The sequence below is a fragment of the Rhinolophus sinicus genome, chromosome 14 (genome assembly GCF_057876585.1).
Source record: "Rhinolophus sinicus isolate RSI-liver-muscle chromosome 14, RSI-T2T, whole genome shotgun sequence".
Lineage (NCBI taxonomy): Eukaryota > Metazoa > Chordata > Mammalia > Chiroptera > Rhinolophidae > Rhinolophus > Rhinolophus sinicus.
In genome coordinates, this window is record NC_142514.1 from 20,099,638 (window position 1) to 20,116,145 (window position 16,508).

The window sequence follows — 16,508 nt, forward strand, 5'->3', positions numbered from 1 at the left end:
GAAATCCACAGTCCCAGGCCCCACCCCAGACCTGCAGGGAATTTCTTTTTACTGGATCCCCAGGGGGTTCGTGTGCACATTAGAGGCTGAGAAGCACACTTTTAGTCTCCGAGTCACGCAGGTACTACTCGGCAGAGCTGCGACAGACACCCAGGTCAACTTGACTCCAAGGCTAAGATTCTTAACCTCTATAGTAAACCCCCTCTGCCCCAGAAATTCTTGACTTGCACTGTTTGGATCTTCAGGGATACCCTTTGACCTTTGAAGTAGTTAGTCATAATAATAGCTGCTACTGATTAAGTCCTGGCACTGTGCTTGCCACAGTGCCAAACCCTTGCTATATGTTACTTTACTCTTCACAACAGCCCGAGGAAGTACATGCTATAATCATTCCCATTTTATAGATGTGAAAACCGAGGAATAGAGAAGTAAAGGGATTTGCCTAAGGGCACACAGTTAGCAAGAGCTCTGTAGAGCTGGGATTTGAACCCTGGCAGCCTGACTCCTGGGCTCCTTGGGCCTGGAGAGCCCACAGGGCCAGAGGAGTTCAGGGAGCTGTGTTGAGGGCGAGAATTTGAGGCAAGTGGCTGAGCTTGGTGGTTTTTCCCTGGCACCAGCTCTGTAGTACTTTTTAACTCTAATGCTGTGTTGCCTGTGTGATGTCCTGGGTGTCTTGTGTGCATAGGACCTCATGGGCGGCTGTGGCCCTGGGGTGGGAGTGGAGTCTGGCTAGTTCCTCTTCTCAACCTGAGGGCTCTGGGGATGGAGGATGGAGTAGCTCTTGGCCTCCATTTTGTGGGAGATAATGCAGGTAAAGTGCTTAGCACAGTACATGGCCATAATAGGACCTCAAAATTTATTTTTATTGTTATTATTATTATTGATTTTAAGGATTTAAAAACATTTTTCTAAGAACCATGAATAACCTGTGTATTCATTTGCTCCCAACCTGAAGCCTTCATCTGGGTCCCCAAGCTCAGGGTGACCGAGGTAGTGGGGGGAGGGCACTGGTTGTCCTGAGTGGGGCTGGGATAGCTGACAAGACCCAGCCTAGGAGCTGGGGTTGCTTAGGGCCTCTGGGGCTTTGGGGACAGGGGGCAGGGTCATCCTGGACTTTGTCTCCAAACAACAGCTGGATTGTCAGTGGATTGTGGATAATAGTTCCCAATTTATGGAGAGGGAGACCCTCTAGGCCCAAAAAGGAGTCATGTCCTCCCTGGGTTCGCACAGCAAAGATGGATTCAGAACCAAGACGCTGGTGTCTCAGCTGCTTTTCCCTTCTTGCTTGGGGACTAGAAGGACAGGGTCTCCCAAGTTGGAGGTCCTGGGAAAGAGGGTGGGGCAGCTCTGGGGAGGAGTTGTGCTGCTTCTGGGAGAGGAGGGCAGAGGAGGCCTCAGCGAGCGAGGGGCTGCTCCCTAGGGTCTCACTACACCCTCTTCTGTTCCAGGGTTACCACAGGTCAAACCACTTCATAGCTACTCAAGGTACCTGGCACCTCTGCCCATGTGCCCCTGTGTGTCCCCAGTGTGTTGAATGCCCTCTGTCACCTTTCTGCCTTCCCTGCTGAACTGCTTGACTCCTCGTCTGTCTCTCTTCTGTGTCTGTCTGAGTCAGTCTGGCTGGGTCTTCTGGAATCTGACTGTCAGTCCCTGCCCCTCCTTCCATTTGTGTTTTCCTGATGTGCTCAGTCCATCTGTAGCTCCGTGTCCATCTGTGTGTCCCCGGGATGGTGCAGGCTCAGTCCTCACAACCGTGGATTGTGCCTCTTGGTCTGGGGGCCAGTTGGGTTCCTCTGGCTGTGTCATTCCCCACCGACTGTCCATTTGTCCATCCTTCCTGGAGACTTGTGCCATGGCCCTCCAGCTCTGCCTCCTGGGTTCCACTCAGGATGACCGAGGTCTCCAGCCAGGCTCTCCCCGATGCTGCCCACCCCCAGGGCCCTCCAGGCATAAGTTGGCAGTTGGTGGGGTATGTGGAGAGTGTGCATGAAGCCCCCATTGGGACTCAGGAGCCTCCTGGCCTGGGATGGAGGTGCTGGCCAGTGGGGGTGCTGGCCCTGGGCGGAGACCTTGCCTCAGGGACAAGCACCCTCTGTGCCCCCAGGGCCGAAGCCCGAGATGGTCTACGACTTCTGGCGCTTGGTGTGGCAGGAGCACTGTTCCAGCATTGTCATGATCACTAAGCTGGTGGAGGTGGGCAGGGTAAGCAGGGCCGTGGGGGGAGGGGCATGGCAGGCCAAGGGGGCAGTGAAGAGCCCGCTGAGCCTGTCTCCTGGGGACTCCAGGTGAAGTGCTCACGGTACTGGCCAGAGGATTCGGACATGTATGGGGACATCAAGATCACGCTGGTGAAGACGGAGACTCTAGCGGAATATGTGGTGCGCACCTTTGCCCTGGAGCGGGTGAGTCTCCCATCACCTGGTCACTCAGCTGCCTGAGGGTGCGGGGCGGAGCCCACGTCCCCCAGCCTAGGAGTGGGAGGAAGGAGGAAGGCACTGCTGCCCTCCCATCAAGGTAGCTACTTGGTAACTGCTGGGAGCACCATGGAAGGACGGAGGGTAACCATCTTAGCTGGCGACTCCAGAGGAAGTCGCACTGCAGATGACGATGAGAGCTGACCCATTCCACATCCTGTTTCAACCCTGCAAAACTCTGTGGGCGTAGATGTTTATCATCAGCCCCATTTTACAGATAAGGAAAGTGAGGCTCAGAGTGTCTACATCACTCATGAGAGGCCACAGGGACAGTGATTGGCCAAGTCCTCCTGTGCACGATCCCGTTTGATCCTCTGTAAGATCCTCAGAGGAAAGACCATTTCCCCCTGTAGACTAAGACCAGAGAGGCAAAATGACCTCCTCGGGTTAACAGCCTGTGGTGGCAGAGGTGGGTATTTAATAGCACAGGTGTAGGCATCAGGCAGGCCACCCCCAAGTCCACATAAGTAACTTCAGGCATGGGGTTTCTCCTGTGTGAGCCCCGGTTTTCTCATGTGTACGGGAGACATTAACACCCATTTATAAGTTTAGTGTTGGGATTCATGGAGATCCTGTGGTGAGCTGCTCAGCACAGTGCCTGGCACGCAGCAAGGGTCTCCTAGATGCCAGCAGTGACTGACTGTGCTGACTGTTGTCTCCCCAGAGGGGCTACTCTGCCCGGCACGAGGTCCGCCAGTTCCACTTCACGGCCTGGCCGGAGCACGGCGTCCCCTACCACGCCACGGGGCTGCTGGCCTTCATCCGGCGTGTGAAAGCCTCCACCCCGCCTGACGCTGGGCCCATTGTCATCCACTGCAGGTGGGGTGCCGGGAACCCTCCGGAGGAGAGAGGCCAGGAGCGGGGTGGGTTCCAGGTCCCTCCAGGAGAGGACAGGAGACAATCACCCCCAAGGGCCCTTTGCCCTTTGAGCTTTGGCTCTCAGGTTGGCACCCTCCTGTGCCCCCCAAGACCTGGGGAGGCCATTGGCCCAGATGCCAAGGAGGCTCTGGCAACATGGAGGTGTTGAGGTTGGTAGCACTGGGCAGAATCAAGTTCCATTTGCTTCCATTCAGCAAGTGTCACTGCACACCTGCGTGCTAGGTTTGGCCCGGGTGCTGGGAAGGGCTTCAGTTTCTCTTGTCTTCTCCAAAGCCAGAGGCTTTCCTCACCCCTTGGCCTTCACACCCTCTGCAGCTTTGACCTTCACTCTTCCCTCCCAGGCTCCTGGGTCCTGTCACCCTAGTTGCCCTTTCTGTCTTTGCTCTGCTTCCTCCCCCATTCCACATCTTCCTCTTGCCTCTTAAGTGGGGGCCCAGTGCCCTGTCCTGTTCCCGCCCCTGTGCCTGTCACTCTACCCCTGCAGAGCTTCACCTCTGACCCTGTGGCTTCGGCGAGTCCCCTGAGCCCACAAGTCCTTGACCTGTGTATCTTGTTCTGGCTCCTCCACGTGGCTTCTTTATAGCTACCCAAGTTTCACAAAACAGACTCATTCCTCTCCCTGCCCTGCCACCCCCAAAACCGGCTTCTTTCTGCCTTCTTTCGGCTTCTTTAAGATACTGTCTTTTTAGAATGAAATTTTATCGATGAACAATGTACTTAAAGCAAAATGCACAAATAGGAAGCGTATATATAACCTTATGAATTTTCACAAATTGAATATACCTGTGAAATAACCAGTGCTACTCAGATCAAGAAACAACGTGAACAGCACACAGAAGCCCCCTGAACCCCACTCCTCGCTCCCAGAGCAATCGCTGTCCTGACTTCTAAGCCACAGATTTGTGTTGTGTGTTTCTGAACTTTGAGTAAATGGAATCACACAGCAGGGGCTCTTTGGTGTCTGACTTCTTTCTCTCAACCTTGTGTTCGTAAGATCCATTCATATTGTATCACATTCCATGAGATGAATAAACCACCATGTGTTTATCTGTCCTGCTTTTGATAGGCATTTGGGTGGTTTCCCGTTCTGAGCGGCTGCTCAGGACATTCTAGTGCGTGTCTTGTGCCCAATATACACATGCATTTCTGTGGGGAACGTACGTAGGAGTGGAATTGCTGTGTGCAAACATTCAGCTTTAGTAGGTAACTGCCAGCTTTCCAAAGTGGTTGTATTCATTTAAGTCCCCACCAGCAGTGTATGGGGACCCAGTTGCTCTACGTCCTCCCCAACACTTCGATGCCACCATTTTTAAACTTGAAGTCTTGGTGTTGTCTTTGTTCTCCCCCTGCCCTCATCTCTGCTCCACCTGGCGCTGTGCACGAAGACCCCAGAGATGGATCCGACACAGCCCAGCTTGGTGGGTTAGGGAGACAGCCACCTAACCAATGACCACATAGCAGGGAAAAGCCTGCCCACTTCGCTCTGGAGCTCAAACCGATGCCATTTGCTGGCAGGGTTGTGAGTGCTTATGAGTGTGTGGGGCTTTGCGGGCAGGAGATTTGGGGACATCCAGGAACAAGAACATTCTCGGATTAAGCTCTGAGCCTCACTTGTCCGTCTGCTCCAGTGGCAGTTGCTGCATCTCACCGCTGCCTCTTCCCTACCCTTTCCCTCCTCCTCTGCCCCAAGGCGCATCCCCAGCTCTGCCCTCTATGGCATTTCACCAGAACTCTTCCAGCAGCCTTCTCCCTGACTCCTCCTTGCCTGGGGAGGGGTCTCTGTGTACCCCATCCCCTGTGTGGGGTAGACATGGCCAGCTGCCCCAGGCCCCCTCTTCTCTTCTTCCCCTTGGCCCCGGGCTCCCTCTGCAAGGCCCTGACCTGGCCTGGGCCACTCTCTCCCCAGCGCGGGCACCGGTCGCACAGGTTGCTACATCGTTCTGGATGTGATGCTGGACATGGCTGAGTGTGAGGGCGTCGTAGACATTTACAACTGCGTGAAGACCCTCTGTTCCCGACGTGTCAACATGATCCAGACTGAGGTAGGGGATGCAGCCTTCTTCCCACTCCCCGCTCCAGGGCTCAGGTCCCTCGTGTAGTAGCTCAAAGCTGGTGTCAGAAGGGTGTCTGTAGGCTCTGCCCCTCCCCAGGAGTTCCCCTTGTTCTTTCCCATCTCTGAACTTGGCCTGCCAACCTCTCAGTTCTCCCAAATTCAGTTCCACTGTGTTCTATTGGGTGAGGTCAAACAGCAGCAGGCCAAGGTCATGGGTTCTGCAGTCAAGACATTACTGAGGTTTGTATTCTCACTAGATGTGTGACCCTGGGCTGTCCCCTGACCATCAGAGCTTCTCACAGTGTTGTCATAGGGATGAAATGTGAAATAAGTGAACATAACCATGAAGGGTGTTTCAAGTAGGGTTGTTTTAACCTGTAGTAACATGTGGCTGGTCTCGACTTCAGAGCACTCCTGCCTCAGCCTCGAGGTTTTTTCCTCCTGACATTATCCCCAAATCTCTAGCTTCTAGTCCCCTCCTGGTTCCTTATATTTTTACCTCCTATTCCAGGAGCAGTATATTTTCATCCATGATGCAATCCTGGAGGCCTGCCTGTGTGGGGAGACCACCATCCCTGTCAGTGAATTCAAGGCCACCTACAAGGAGATGATCCGCATTGACCCTCAGAGTAATTCCTCCCAGCTGCGGGAAGAGTTCCAGGTGGGGCATGAGTGTATGTGTATAGATATGTAGGTATGTAGGTGTGTAGGAGTGGTTTGTGAGTGAGTGAGTGAGTGACTGTGTGTGTGTGTGTGTGTGTGTGTGTGTGTGTGTGTGTATTGGAGGTCCTCAGTGCTGTAGGAGTCAAAGTTGGGCTACTAGGAAAGTCTCTGAGACAGTGGAGAAAGTGCTTAGGAGCCTAGGCTTTGAAGTCTGATAAACCTGGGTTCAAATCCTGCCTTACCTAGTTAAGAGCTTTGAGTGGCCTTGAACACTCACTTGCCCTCTCCAAACCTCAGTTTTCTCATGCAGAAAAGAAGGATAGGTAATATTGCCCTTGCAGTGTTTGTATTCATCAGGATTCTTTTGGCTGCTAGTAACAAAAATCCAGCTCAATGGCTCTTGTAACTGGAAAGCCTGAGGCTGGTACAGCTTCAGATATGGCTGGATCCAGGGGCTCATTTGATGAAGCCAAGACATTGTCTATAGTTTTGGGTCTGCTCTCCTCTGTTTTTGGTGTCATTCTCAGACTCACATCCTGGACCCCAACAGTGCTAGGCTCATATCATCTCTATTGTCAGGAGACTAGAAAAGGTACTTTTCCAGTGGTCCATTGTGTGGTCACTAGGTGGGCAGAGACCCCAGATGTCTTCTCCACTCCAGGATTCCTGCGAGGGTTCAGCTGGATGGTACATGCTGGGTGCCTGGTGCTCTAGAGCGGGCACAGAGTGGTGTCACAGGAAATGCTACCCGTGATTCCTGGAGAATGATATTGGACTCTGGGGAGTCACGACAGACTGGGGTTCTCTGTTAGGGATCCCCAAGGACAACAGAAAGAAACTGAGACCCCATGAGTCAGGATGCATGAGGCGTGAAGGCAAGAGAGGGAATCCAGAGTTCTTGGCTTGTTATAGTGCCAGGTATTCCAGACTTGAGTTCTGTTTTGTGGAAGCCATGGGGTCTCAGGACTTGTCTCCTTGACAGTATCTAATAAGCTGGTAATGAGCATCTCTGTGCCTTCTGTGTATTGAGCCCTGCATGTGCCAGGCTCAGTGCTGGGTGTTTGACATTATCTCACTTTATCCTCCTGACAGCCCCTTGAGATAGGCATATTACTATCCCATTTTACAGTTGAGGAAAAATGAGGCTGAGAGGTACAGTAGCTTGTCTAAGTTTACACAGGTGGTGATTAGGAGGCAGACTCTAGTCCCCAGAGCTCTGTCCAGGCTCTGTGTGGCCTGGGGACAGGGAGCCCGGGTCCCTGCCCTCTCCCACTTCTCTCTGGACCTCAGTTTCTCCATCCATAAAATGGGGTTAATAACCTGGCCCAGTTTCCTTCATGGAGCTATGAGGAGACCCCGAAGCACTGGCTGTCCCTCCCATTCCTCTTCCCACTCCCCGTAGACGCTGAACTCGGTCACGCCACCGCTGGACGTGGAGGAGTGCAGCATCGCCCTGCTGCCCCGGAACCGCGACAAGAACCGCAGCATGGACGTCCTGCCGCCCGACCGCTGCCTGCCTTTCCTCATCTCCGCCGATGGGGACCCCAACAACTACATCAATGCGGCCCTGACTGACGTGAGGGCTCGGGCGTGGGGTGGGCTCTGGGACTGCCCCACCCAGCAGCATCTGGGGAGGACCAGGAGCCAGGGAGCGGAGCTCAGGGCTCTGGATGGGGGACCCTCTGCCTTTTCTGGGGATCAGGCCCATGGGGTGATTCTCCTATCCCCAGTGATCTTCCATTCAGGGCATCAAAGTGAGTGTTCTTGCTCTGGTGTTACTCTTGGCCTGAGTAGGGGTCTGGGTCAGGCCCAGCAGAGCCTGGGGTAGGAGAAGTGATTTGGGGGCTTTGGCTAGGGAGGTTGGGAGGGTGTGGGATTGTGAGACCTGATGTCTGGAGTCAGGGGCGCTTGTCCTGGGGCGTTGAGCTGGAGCCAGGACATAGCCTGGAATACCCTGGCCATGGTCTGAGGGCTCAGGAGCCATTTAGAAGCCCCTTGCCCTGCTCCCAGCTCAGGGGCCTCTACCTCCTTCATTGGGTGTTGCAAGCAGAGCTTTAGGGCCAATGAATAACTCCACGATGCTCCTGTCTGAGCAGGGAAGAGTCTATGAGCATCACCCCCATTCCTCTCCCAAATTGGAACCAGTTAGTGATAGCGCAGGAAAGAGAGGTGATAGGAGAAATGGGTGCAAGAGACAGAGTTGGAGGGTCACCTCAGGCTCCCCGGCCCTGGGTGGGAATGGGCCACTGGGTACAAACCACATCCTGACATCTCTCCTGTCTGGAACCTTGCATTTGGGGAATGGGTTGAGATAGTCATGAGACAAATAGACAATGGAATGTCAGACGCTGGGAATTTCTACCAAAAACAACCAGGCAGAAGAAATATTTAATGTGGGTTTTGGGGGCCTGTGTATGCAGCTATTTTTGATGAGGGGGTAAAGAGGGCATCTTTGAGGAGGTGACAGTTAAGCAAAGACCAGAACACAGTGAGGGAGAGAGCCATGTAAACATTTGGGCAGTGTGTTCTAGGCAATAGGGATAGCAGATGCAGAGGCCCTGAGGCAGGGAGAAGCTTGGCCAGCCTCTGCCTACCAGGCCCAAGCTCCCACTGCCACACATTTGGGACCCTTTTGCTACTTAGTTCCTGGGAGCCATGCGCTTGGGCCCTAGAGGCCTGGGGGCTCACCCTGTCAACTCGCCCTCAATGTCCCGGCTAACCTCTAAATGGGCCACTGGAGGCAGCTCGGTCCAACGGTGGGCAGGGTGGGCGGATGGCCAGTGGCAGAGGCTCGGGCCCTGTTGGGGTGGCGAACAGGCCCCTGTGAGTCGTGGTTTCCTTGCAGAGCTACACACGGAGCGCAGCCTTCATCGTGACGCTGCACCCGCTGCAGAGCACCACGCCTGACTTCTGGCGGCTGGTCTATGACTACGGCTGTACCTCCATCGTCATGCTCAACCAGCTGCACCAGTCCAACTCCGCCTGGGTGAGGCCCCCTGGCTGGGCGGGCTGGCTGCCTGCCTCTGTGTGTTCAGAGGGCACATCCTGAAAGCCAGAGGTTGGAGCTCAGCTCTGCCATCTGTTTGTTGAGTGACCTTAGATGGGTCATGCTCCCTCCGAGCCTGGGTTTCCTGGTCTGTAAAACAAGGTTGTCGGACTGGAGAAAAACAGCCGTTCTTTACTGAGAACCTGCTGGGTGCCAGGGACTCTGCTTTGCACTTATGGGCTTCAGGTGAGAAAATTAAGACCCAGAGAGGTAAAGCAACTTCTTCAAGGTCATAGCTGGGAAGTGGCAGAGCTGTGTCCCCTGTCTGCGCTGCCTCCTTCCAGAGCTTTTGCTTTTTTAGTTGCTCAACTAAACTGCCCATCATGGGAGCCTTTGAGGCAGAGTAAAGTTCCAGCCTCCTTACTTTCTGACTGTTTGATCCAGGGTCAGTTAATTGACCTCTCTGAGCCTCAGTTTCCTTCTCTGTGAAATGGGGACCATCACAGCACCTGTTCTCTCATGGGGACCATGTCAGATGTACGTAGGATGCTGAGCACTGGGCCATGTCTACCCCATCATTGGCACTCAGTATATACATAGCAGACATGAAGGTGATGAGGGTGACAATCACTTCTGAGGTTGGTCTGGACTCTGGCTCAGTGATTTCAGCCAGTGGTGCTGCTCCATCTCCTTTTGAGGCTTCCAAAGCTGGAGCTCCTAGGAAGAGCGGATGCCCAGCCTTCTAGCCCTGCATGACCATATCCCCTAGATCTCTGAGCCCCCTACTTCCCCAGCTCCCTGTCCCAGGAGACCAGGAGGATTTGCTGTAAAATGAGTATGACAGCCTCTTAGTGGCTTCCTGAAAAAGACTTGTTAACTGAGCTCTTTATGAGCCAGGCACTTGGTATAAATGACCTAGGGCTGCAGGGTAATGGGCTGCAGCTCCTGGGCAGGGATCTAGAGGGAGACCTATGTGGTAAGAACCTGCTTTTGCTCAGGTGGAGGGGAGGGACCCCGAGGGAAGCGCACATGGACGTCATTCATGGGTCACCCATTTGTTCATTCATTCAGCCACCTTTTACTACAGGCCACTCCCTGCCAGGCCCTGCAGTGGGCAGTGGGAGGCAGGGAGAACACAGCTCCTCCCAGATCTCACAGTTCGGGGGGGAAGCAGGCACAAAACCCTGTAGTGACAGCAGAGGGAAGGGGCTAGCAGGGAGCCAGCACAGGGACATGGGAGCCTGAGGGATAATGTATCACAGAGGGCTTCCTGGAGGAGGTAATACCTGAGCTGAGATATGTAGGAAGGGTAGAGTTAACTAAGTGAGGAGGACGAGTGATCCATGAGGCGGGAGCAGCATGGGTAAAGGCTTGAATGCAAGGAGTTGCCAGGACCGCAGCAAAAAGAGGAAGGTGCCTCTCTTCGTGGGGTTTGGTCAGAGAGGGAAGCAGAAGGAGCATGGTGTTTTCTGGGAGGAGCTTGGGAGCCATATCGTAGATGGAGAAACATGCCCAGAGAAAGGAAGAGCTGAGACTTGAGGCTGGACCTGGGACCAACTAGCCCAGAGGACCTGTGTATGTAGGTGGTGGGGGTCGCACCTCCCCTGTTCCTCTGCTGTCTCAAGCCTGTGACCTGGAGGGGGTACATGTAGGACCCTGACTCCATGGAGTGGTCCTGTGGCAGGTGCTGAGCTATGTCACACCATCGGGGACACCCCACCTCTGTGAGCTGATGCTGGAGGGAAGAAGTAGTGAGCAGACCAGAGGGCGGGGGTGCAGGGCTGGTGGGGTGACCTGAGGCCTGTCCCTGGAAGAAGGCAGCCTCATGCAGGTGTGTGTGTTCCTGAGTGTGAGCTTGTAGGCGTCGCTGTAGAGCGGCTCAGCAGTGTCAGTGCGTCCACTGTGAAGGGTTTGTCTCAGCTGACCTGAGTGTCAGTACAGCATGCACGGGCAGGTGTGTGCTGCCGTCCAATGGGTGGAGGATGCAGACTGGGGGGTCCTCTGAAGGTGTGTCTGGAGTGAGTGGGTGCACAGGAGCCTCAGGGCAAGTGTGGAGGTGTGGGGGTGGGTGTGAGCGGCAGCTGCCTGGCCAGCTCTGCTCAGCTGTCGTCTCTGTGCCCTGCCCCAGCCGTGCCTGCAGTACTGGCCAGAGCCCGGCCGGCAGCAGTACGGCCTCATGGAGGTGGAATTCGTGTCGGGCACAGCGAACGAAGACTTGGTGGCCCGTGTCTTCCGGGTACAGAACATCTCTCGGGTGAGTGATGGGGGGGCCCCAGGGCGAGAGCCGAGGGGGGTGGCCTGTCCTGACCTCCTTGAGGCCACCAGGGGCCTTAGAACCTGGTGCTCACGTTCCCCTCCTGGCTGCCGTGCCCCCAGCTGCAGGAGGGCCACCTGCTGGTGCGGCACTTCCAGTTCCTACGCTGGTCTGCGTACCGGGACACCCCGGACTCCAAGAAGGCCTTCCTGCACCTGCTGGCCGAGGTGGACAAGTGGCAGGCGGAGAGCGGGGACGGGCGTACCGTTGTACACTGCCTGTGAGTGCTGGGCCGGCCGCGGGCGGGAGCAGGGCGCCCCGGGCTGAGAGTGGGCCTCAAGAGCGGCACCAAAACCCCTGGGCTCCCAGGTGGCCTGAGCCTGCCTTCCCTGTAGGAACCCAGGCAGTTTCCAGGGTGTAGACTCCACCCTGAGGAACTACCCGGCACCCTCTATGTGATGTCTGACTCTGCCACTTGAATTACAGTCCTAATAATTGTTTATCCCATTGATAAGGTAGTATACTTTTTAAGCGAATGGATTTCCAGTCTTTGATCATGAATACTCACATATAACGTTTTTCATTCATTCATTCATTCATTCATTCATTCATTCATTCATTCACATGACCCATTCGTAATTCATTCATTAACTCATGTCTGGGTGCAGTCACTCCTTTGCCCCCCACTTTTTCATGTTTTCAGCACTTACTGGCCCTTCCCAGTGCCGGCTGGGTATGCTGGAGGCAGGGCAGGGCCTGGCTTTCAGGGGCTTTCAGTTCTAGTGGGAGAGGCCCCTTGAGAAGGAGGCTGAGGGTCTAGACCACCCCTCATCTCTCAAGAGGTACCTTACCCTGACGTTACAAGGAACAGAAGAGGGACAGGGACTGGGCATAGGAGGGTCTGTGTGTGTGGGAGGCTGCGGTTTGACTGTGTGTTTATACCTGTGTCGCTGGGGTGGCTAGTCTTCTCGGTGTCCATTTTCCATCCTGCTCTCTGGGCTTTGCTTACTGCCCCGTTGCCCTCCTCTGTAGCTGTCTGTCTTTTGGAGTGTGTCTTGCCTCCTTTCTCTCAGAATCTGCTGCTTCTCTTCGAGGCTCTGTCTTCCCAGATACCCTCAGCTTTGGATGTCAGTCTTAGTGCGTGACTCTGCCCCCGTAACTGCGTCCTGCTGCTCACCTGTTGGCTTATTTACCCTCCTTTCTGGGTTCCCTGGCCCCACTCCTCACCTCTGGGCTCCCTGACCCTGGCTCTGCCCTTCACCTTTGAGTTCAGCCCCCCACCCCCAAGCCCTGTCCCAAACCTCTTGTGTTTCTCATTTAGAAACGGGGGCGGCCGCAGCGGTACCTTCTGCGCCTGTGCCACGGTCCTGGAGATGATACGCTGCCACAACCTGGTGGATGTTTTCTTTGCTGCCAAAACGCTTAGGAACTACAAACCCAATATGGTGGAGACCCTGGTGAGGGGCCACGTCCTCTGTGCCCAGCCACTTCCAACTTCCCAGTTCACGCCCAGCCAGTCTCCTCAGCACCCACTCTCCCATATCTGGTCCCCACAATTGGGCTTTGGGTTCTGGTCCTGTGGTGCCAAAATGTTCCCCCATTTGCCCTGTTCTCACCAAAGCTGGGCTAGGTCTCATGCATAGCCTCTCTCACCCAGGGCTAGAGAAGGGCCAGGCTCCTGATTCCTTTTCTCCCTCTCCCCAGGATCAGTACCACTTTTGCTATGATATGGCCCTGGAGTACCTGGAGGGTCTGGAGTCAAGATAGCGGGGGCCCCTGGCCTGGAGCACCCACTGTGCACTCAGGGCCAGGCCCACCATCCCGGACTGACGAGGAAGACCTGCGCCCCGACTCTGCTGAACCACAGCACCCACAGGGAAAGCACTGGAGTGGGCAGAGGGCCACCTGGGTGCTGCCTTCCACGGTGGGCAGGGCCTTGCACCATGTATTGTGGGCAGGCTGAGGGCCAGGTGGAGCTTAGCAAGATTGCATCCCAGCCCACCTGTATAGAGCCCTGCAGGCCTGTCCTGAGAGGCCTGGCACTGCCTGGCACGGTGACAGGGGCTCACAGCTGCTCGCTCTGGGGGACCTAGGCCCAAGCCCCTGTATCGCAGCCCTTGGTGGAATGTGTACAGAACAAGGCAGCACCCAGTGGCTCAACATGGGTAGACAGTGCACTGGGGCTTGGTGTCCAGAATGGCATCTGGCCCAGCCCCTGAGGGTCCTGTGCAGACTGGGTTCTGCCCTGATTTGCTAGTGGGCACATCAGACTGGGCCTCTGCAGGGGGAACTGCAGTCCCCTCCTCCACCCGCTGCCCCCTGCAGCCCCTGGGATATTTTGCTCACGATTCTTCCCACTTCCGCTTCCCTGACGTGTGCTCTGATCCAGGACCTGCCCATCCCTAGCCTGCCCTACATGGGGCCCCTTCCCTGCCTCACCCAATGTCTGCAGAGTGATGTCAGCTCAGGCCCCTCTGCCTATAGCTTTCAGGCCACACTGGCCGGGTCCTACCGAGCCTGGGCCAGTGACAACAAGGCTGAGCAACAGCCCCTGTGGCTCCTGGTCAGGCTGCCCGCTGTGGGGAGGGCACTACTGGGTGCCCATACCCCTAGAGTTTGAAGGTATATTTTGGGATGGAGGAATAATGCTTTTTTGTTTATTTTGTTATTTTTTGATGGGTGGCTGGGAAGGTCTCTTTAAAATGGGGCAGGCCACACCCCCATTCCGTGCCTCAATTTCCCCATCTGTAAACTGTAGATATGACTACTGACCTACCTCGCAGGGGGCTGTGGGGAGGCATAAGCTGATGTTTGTAAAGCGCTTTGTAAATAAATGTGCTCTCTGAATGCCACATAGTGGCCTTGTGTGTGTGTGACCAGCCTGCGGGGACCTGTTCACCTGCTCAGACCTGTTCACCTGCTCCCAGCCTCCCAGTGCAGTGGGAGGGCCCCGGACTGGGAGTTCGGGGCCTGGGTGCTGCTCTGGCCCTTGGTTTTTTATCCCTAAAATGGTGGGGATGTGGACCAGAGCATCACTCAGGGTCCTTCCATTTGCCGAGGTGGTCCCAAGGCACACTGGCTTATTGCTGCCTCCTCCCAGGCCTCTGAAGCAGTTCCTCGGGCAGTGAGCTTTATCATGAGACTCCCGAGGGCCACAGAGCTGCCTCCTACCCTTGGGAACCTGGGTCCGGGTCAAGCTCTTTTGGGGGCAGCATGGGAAGCTCAGGCTTTGGTGTCAGGAAGACAGGCCCTAACAGCTGGAAGACCCTGGGCAAGTCAGAGGTCCTCTCTGGGCCTGTTTCCCATCTGTAAAATGTGGGTGATCCTGTTAGGATCAGATGAGATTGTCATTAAGTGCTTTGCATAGTGCTGGTGTGCTGAAAGGGCTCTGTTTCTAAACACAGCAGAGATGGGCCACACCCCTACTGGGGATGGTCATCCAGCTGCACAGCCATTCCTGGCCCCGGGCTTCCTCAGGAGGTGAAGTGGGAGCGGGAGCGGGCTGGCGAGTAGGGACCTGCGTCACTCCTGGCTCTGTCACAGACTTGGCTGTGTGACCTTGGACACGACACTCCCTGTTTCTGGGCCTCAGTTTTTTCATACAAAGCTTGGCTCTATGATGTACTGATTCTATTCACACACTGGCTGACTCTGTGCCTCAATTTCTCCATTGGTTAAAGGATATTCATTCTAATGACCTCATAATTCAACATCCTTTAATCTGGATAAGTTTATTAGACAGTTACGATTGCATTTAGCTAAGGCACAGACTGACCCACTCACACTCACTCTGCACTGACCGCTAAGCCTAACCTGGTGGGTCACAAATGCATGTCAGATACTGGGCGAGCAAAAGAATATGACTTGCTTTGGTCAATAGAATGTGGCAGAAGTGATGTCAAGTGAGTTCTGGATCCTTGACCTCAAGGAGCATTGCAGCTTTTGCCCTCTTGGAATTCTGCCATGTAAGGAAGCCTGTCTAGCCAACCAGAAGATTTGAGGGCACATGGAGAAGAACCAGTGCAACCCGTGAACAGCAAATACCAACTCCCAGACCTGTGAATGAGGCCATCTTGGGCCTTCCAGCCTGACCAACCTGTCAGGTGAGTGTAGCTGCATGATTAAGCTTAGCAGAAACTGCCAAGCCAACCTCCAGAACTGGGAGAGATAATAAATTGTTCTTTCTTTCTTGTAAACCAATATGTTTTGGGATTGTTTGTTAGGCAGCAAAAGCTAACTGCTACATATGTGTTCTGGGCAGTGTGGATACAGCTTTACTCATCAGGTATTGAGCTCCTCAAGGGCAGGGCATATTTCTTTGTTCATCTTGTGTCCATTGCCCAGCAAAGGGCTTGTCTTGGAGCTGGTACTCAAGATATGTTGGCATGAGGGAGGGAAGAAAGGAGGAAGTGTGGTTGTGTCTGACTGGTGGCCTTATGTGGCCTTTCCGAGGAGCTGGGAAGATAGGCTATGTATTAGGAGGAGCCCCAGCTCCAGAATCAACAAGCCAGGGTCCCACCCCCAGTTCCACATCCTACCAGCTGGTGACCTTGTTCAAGTGTCCTAACCACCCTGTTTCCTAATCTAGAAAATCAGCATAACACCTACTTGCAGGTTTGGTTGTTAAGTCCAGAGATAAGATGTTTAAAAATAACTAGCATAGCAATTGTCCTTCATTCAATAAATGCCATATCATATCACAATATGGAAGTCCTGGGTTAATAAAGATGGTCACTTTTCATTTAGCACCTATTACTGTGTTAAATGCCTTATACCCTTTATCTCTTACTTAATCTATACAGCAGCTCTTTAAAGTAGGAATCGCTCCCCCGTCATGTAGACATGAAGGCATAGAGGCTCGGAGAGGCAGTTTACTCACCTGAAGTCACAACCATTATATGGCAGACCCTGGACGTGAACTTGAACCCAAGTTTAGGTTGGGTTCAGGACTCCAAAGGCTGGGCCTTTAACCACCCTGCCCCATGGTTAGTCTGGGTGGTGTCAAAAGCCAGAGATCCCTTGGTGCAACACCAAATGGGTAATTTGTGCCTGGGAACTGATTTTCAAATGCTGTGATATATGTCAGAGGTGGTGGCCTCTTGGACCAAGTGGCCTGGAGCACAAGAAGATGAATGATCTGGGCTGGCTCTGCCCAGGGCCATGGGCCTGGCAGGAGGGGACATGGCAGAACCCCCACCC

The 16,508-nt window shown here is 54.4% G+C and overlaps 1 protein-coding gene across 7 annotated transcripts in view; it reads left to right on the plus strand.

Annotated features, from left to right (window-relative positions):
* The window catches only part of PTPRU (protein tyrosine phosphatase receptor type U), a 77,607-nt gene extending 63,446 nt beyond the window's left edge, over positions 1-14,161 (plus strand). For 6 of the 7 annotated variants that reach the window (XM_088790809.1, XM_088790806.1, XM_088790807.1 and 3 more), the window contains 12 exons: positions 1,449-1,485; positions 2,105-2,202; positions 2,286-2,402; positions 3,139-3,293; positions 5,260-5,395; positions 5,918-6,067; positions 7,472-7,645; positions 8,915-9,055; positions 11,184-11,309; positions 11,432-11,589; positions 12,631-12,766; positions 13,014-14,161. In XM_088790809.1, the coding sequence (XP_088646935.1) occupies positions 1,449-1,485; positions 2,105-2,202; positions 2,286-2,402; positions 3,139-3,293; positions 5,260-5,395; positions 5,918-6,067; positions 7,472-7,645; positions 8,915-9,055; positions 11,184-11,309; positions 11,432-11,589; positions 12,631-12,766; positions 13,014-13,076 (1,491 nt within the window). In that variant the 3' untranslated portion in view covers positions 13,077-14,161. The remainder of the gene's footprint in view (positions 1-1,448; positions 1,486-2,104; positions 2,203-2,285; positions 2,403-3,138; positions 3,294-5,259; positions 5,396-5,917; positions 6,068-7,471; positions 7,646-8,914; positions 9,056-11,183; positions 11,310-11,431; positions 11,590-12,630; positions 12,767-13,013) is intronic. The other variant, XM_088790810.1, reaches the window with a different exon arrangement.
* Positions 14,162-16,508: the final 2,347 nt, after the last annotated feature.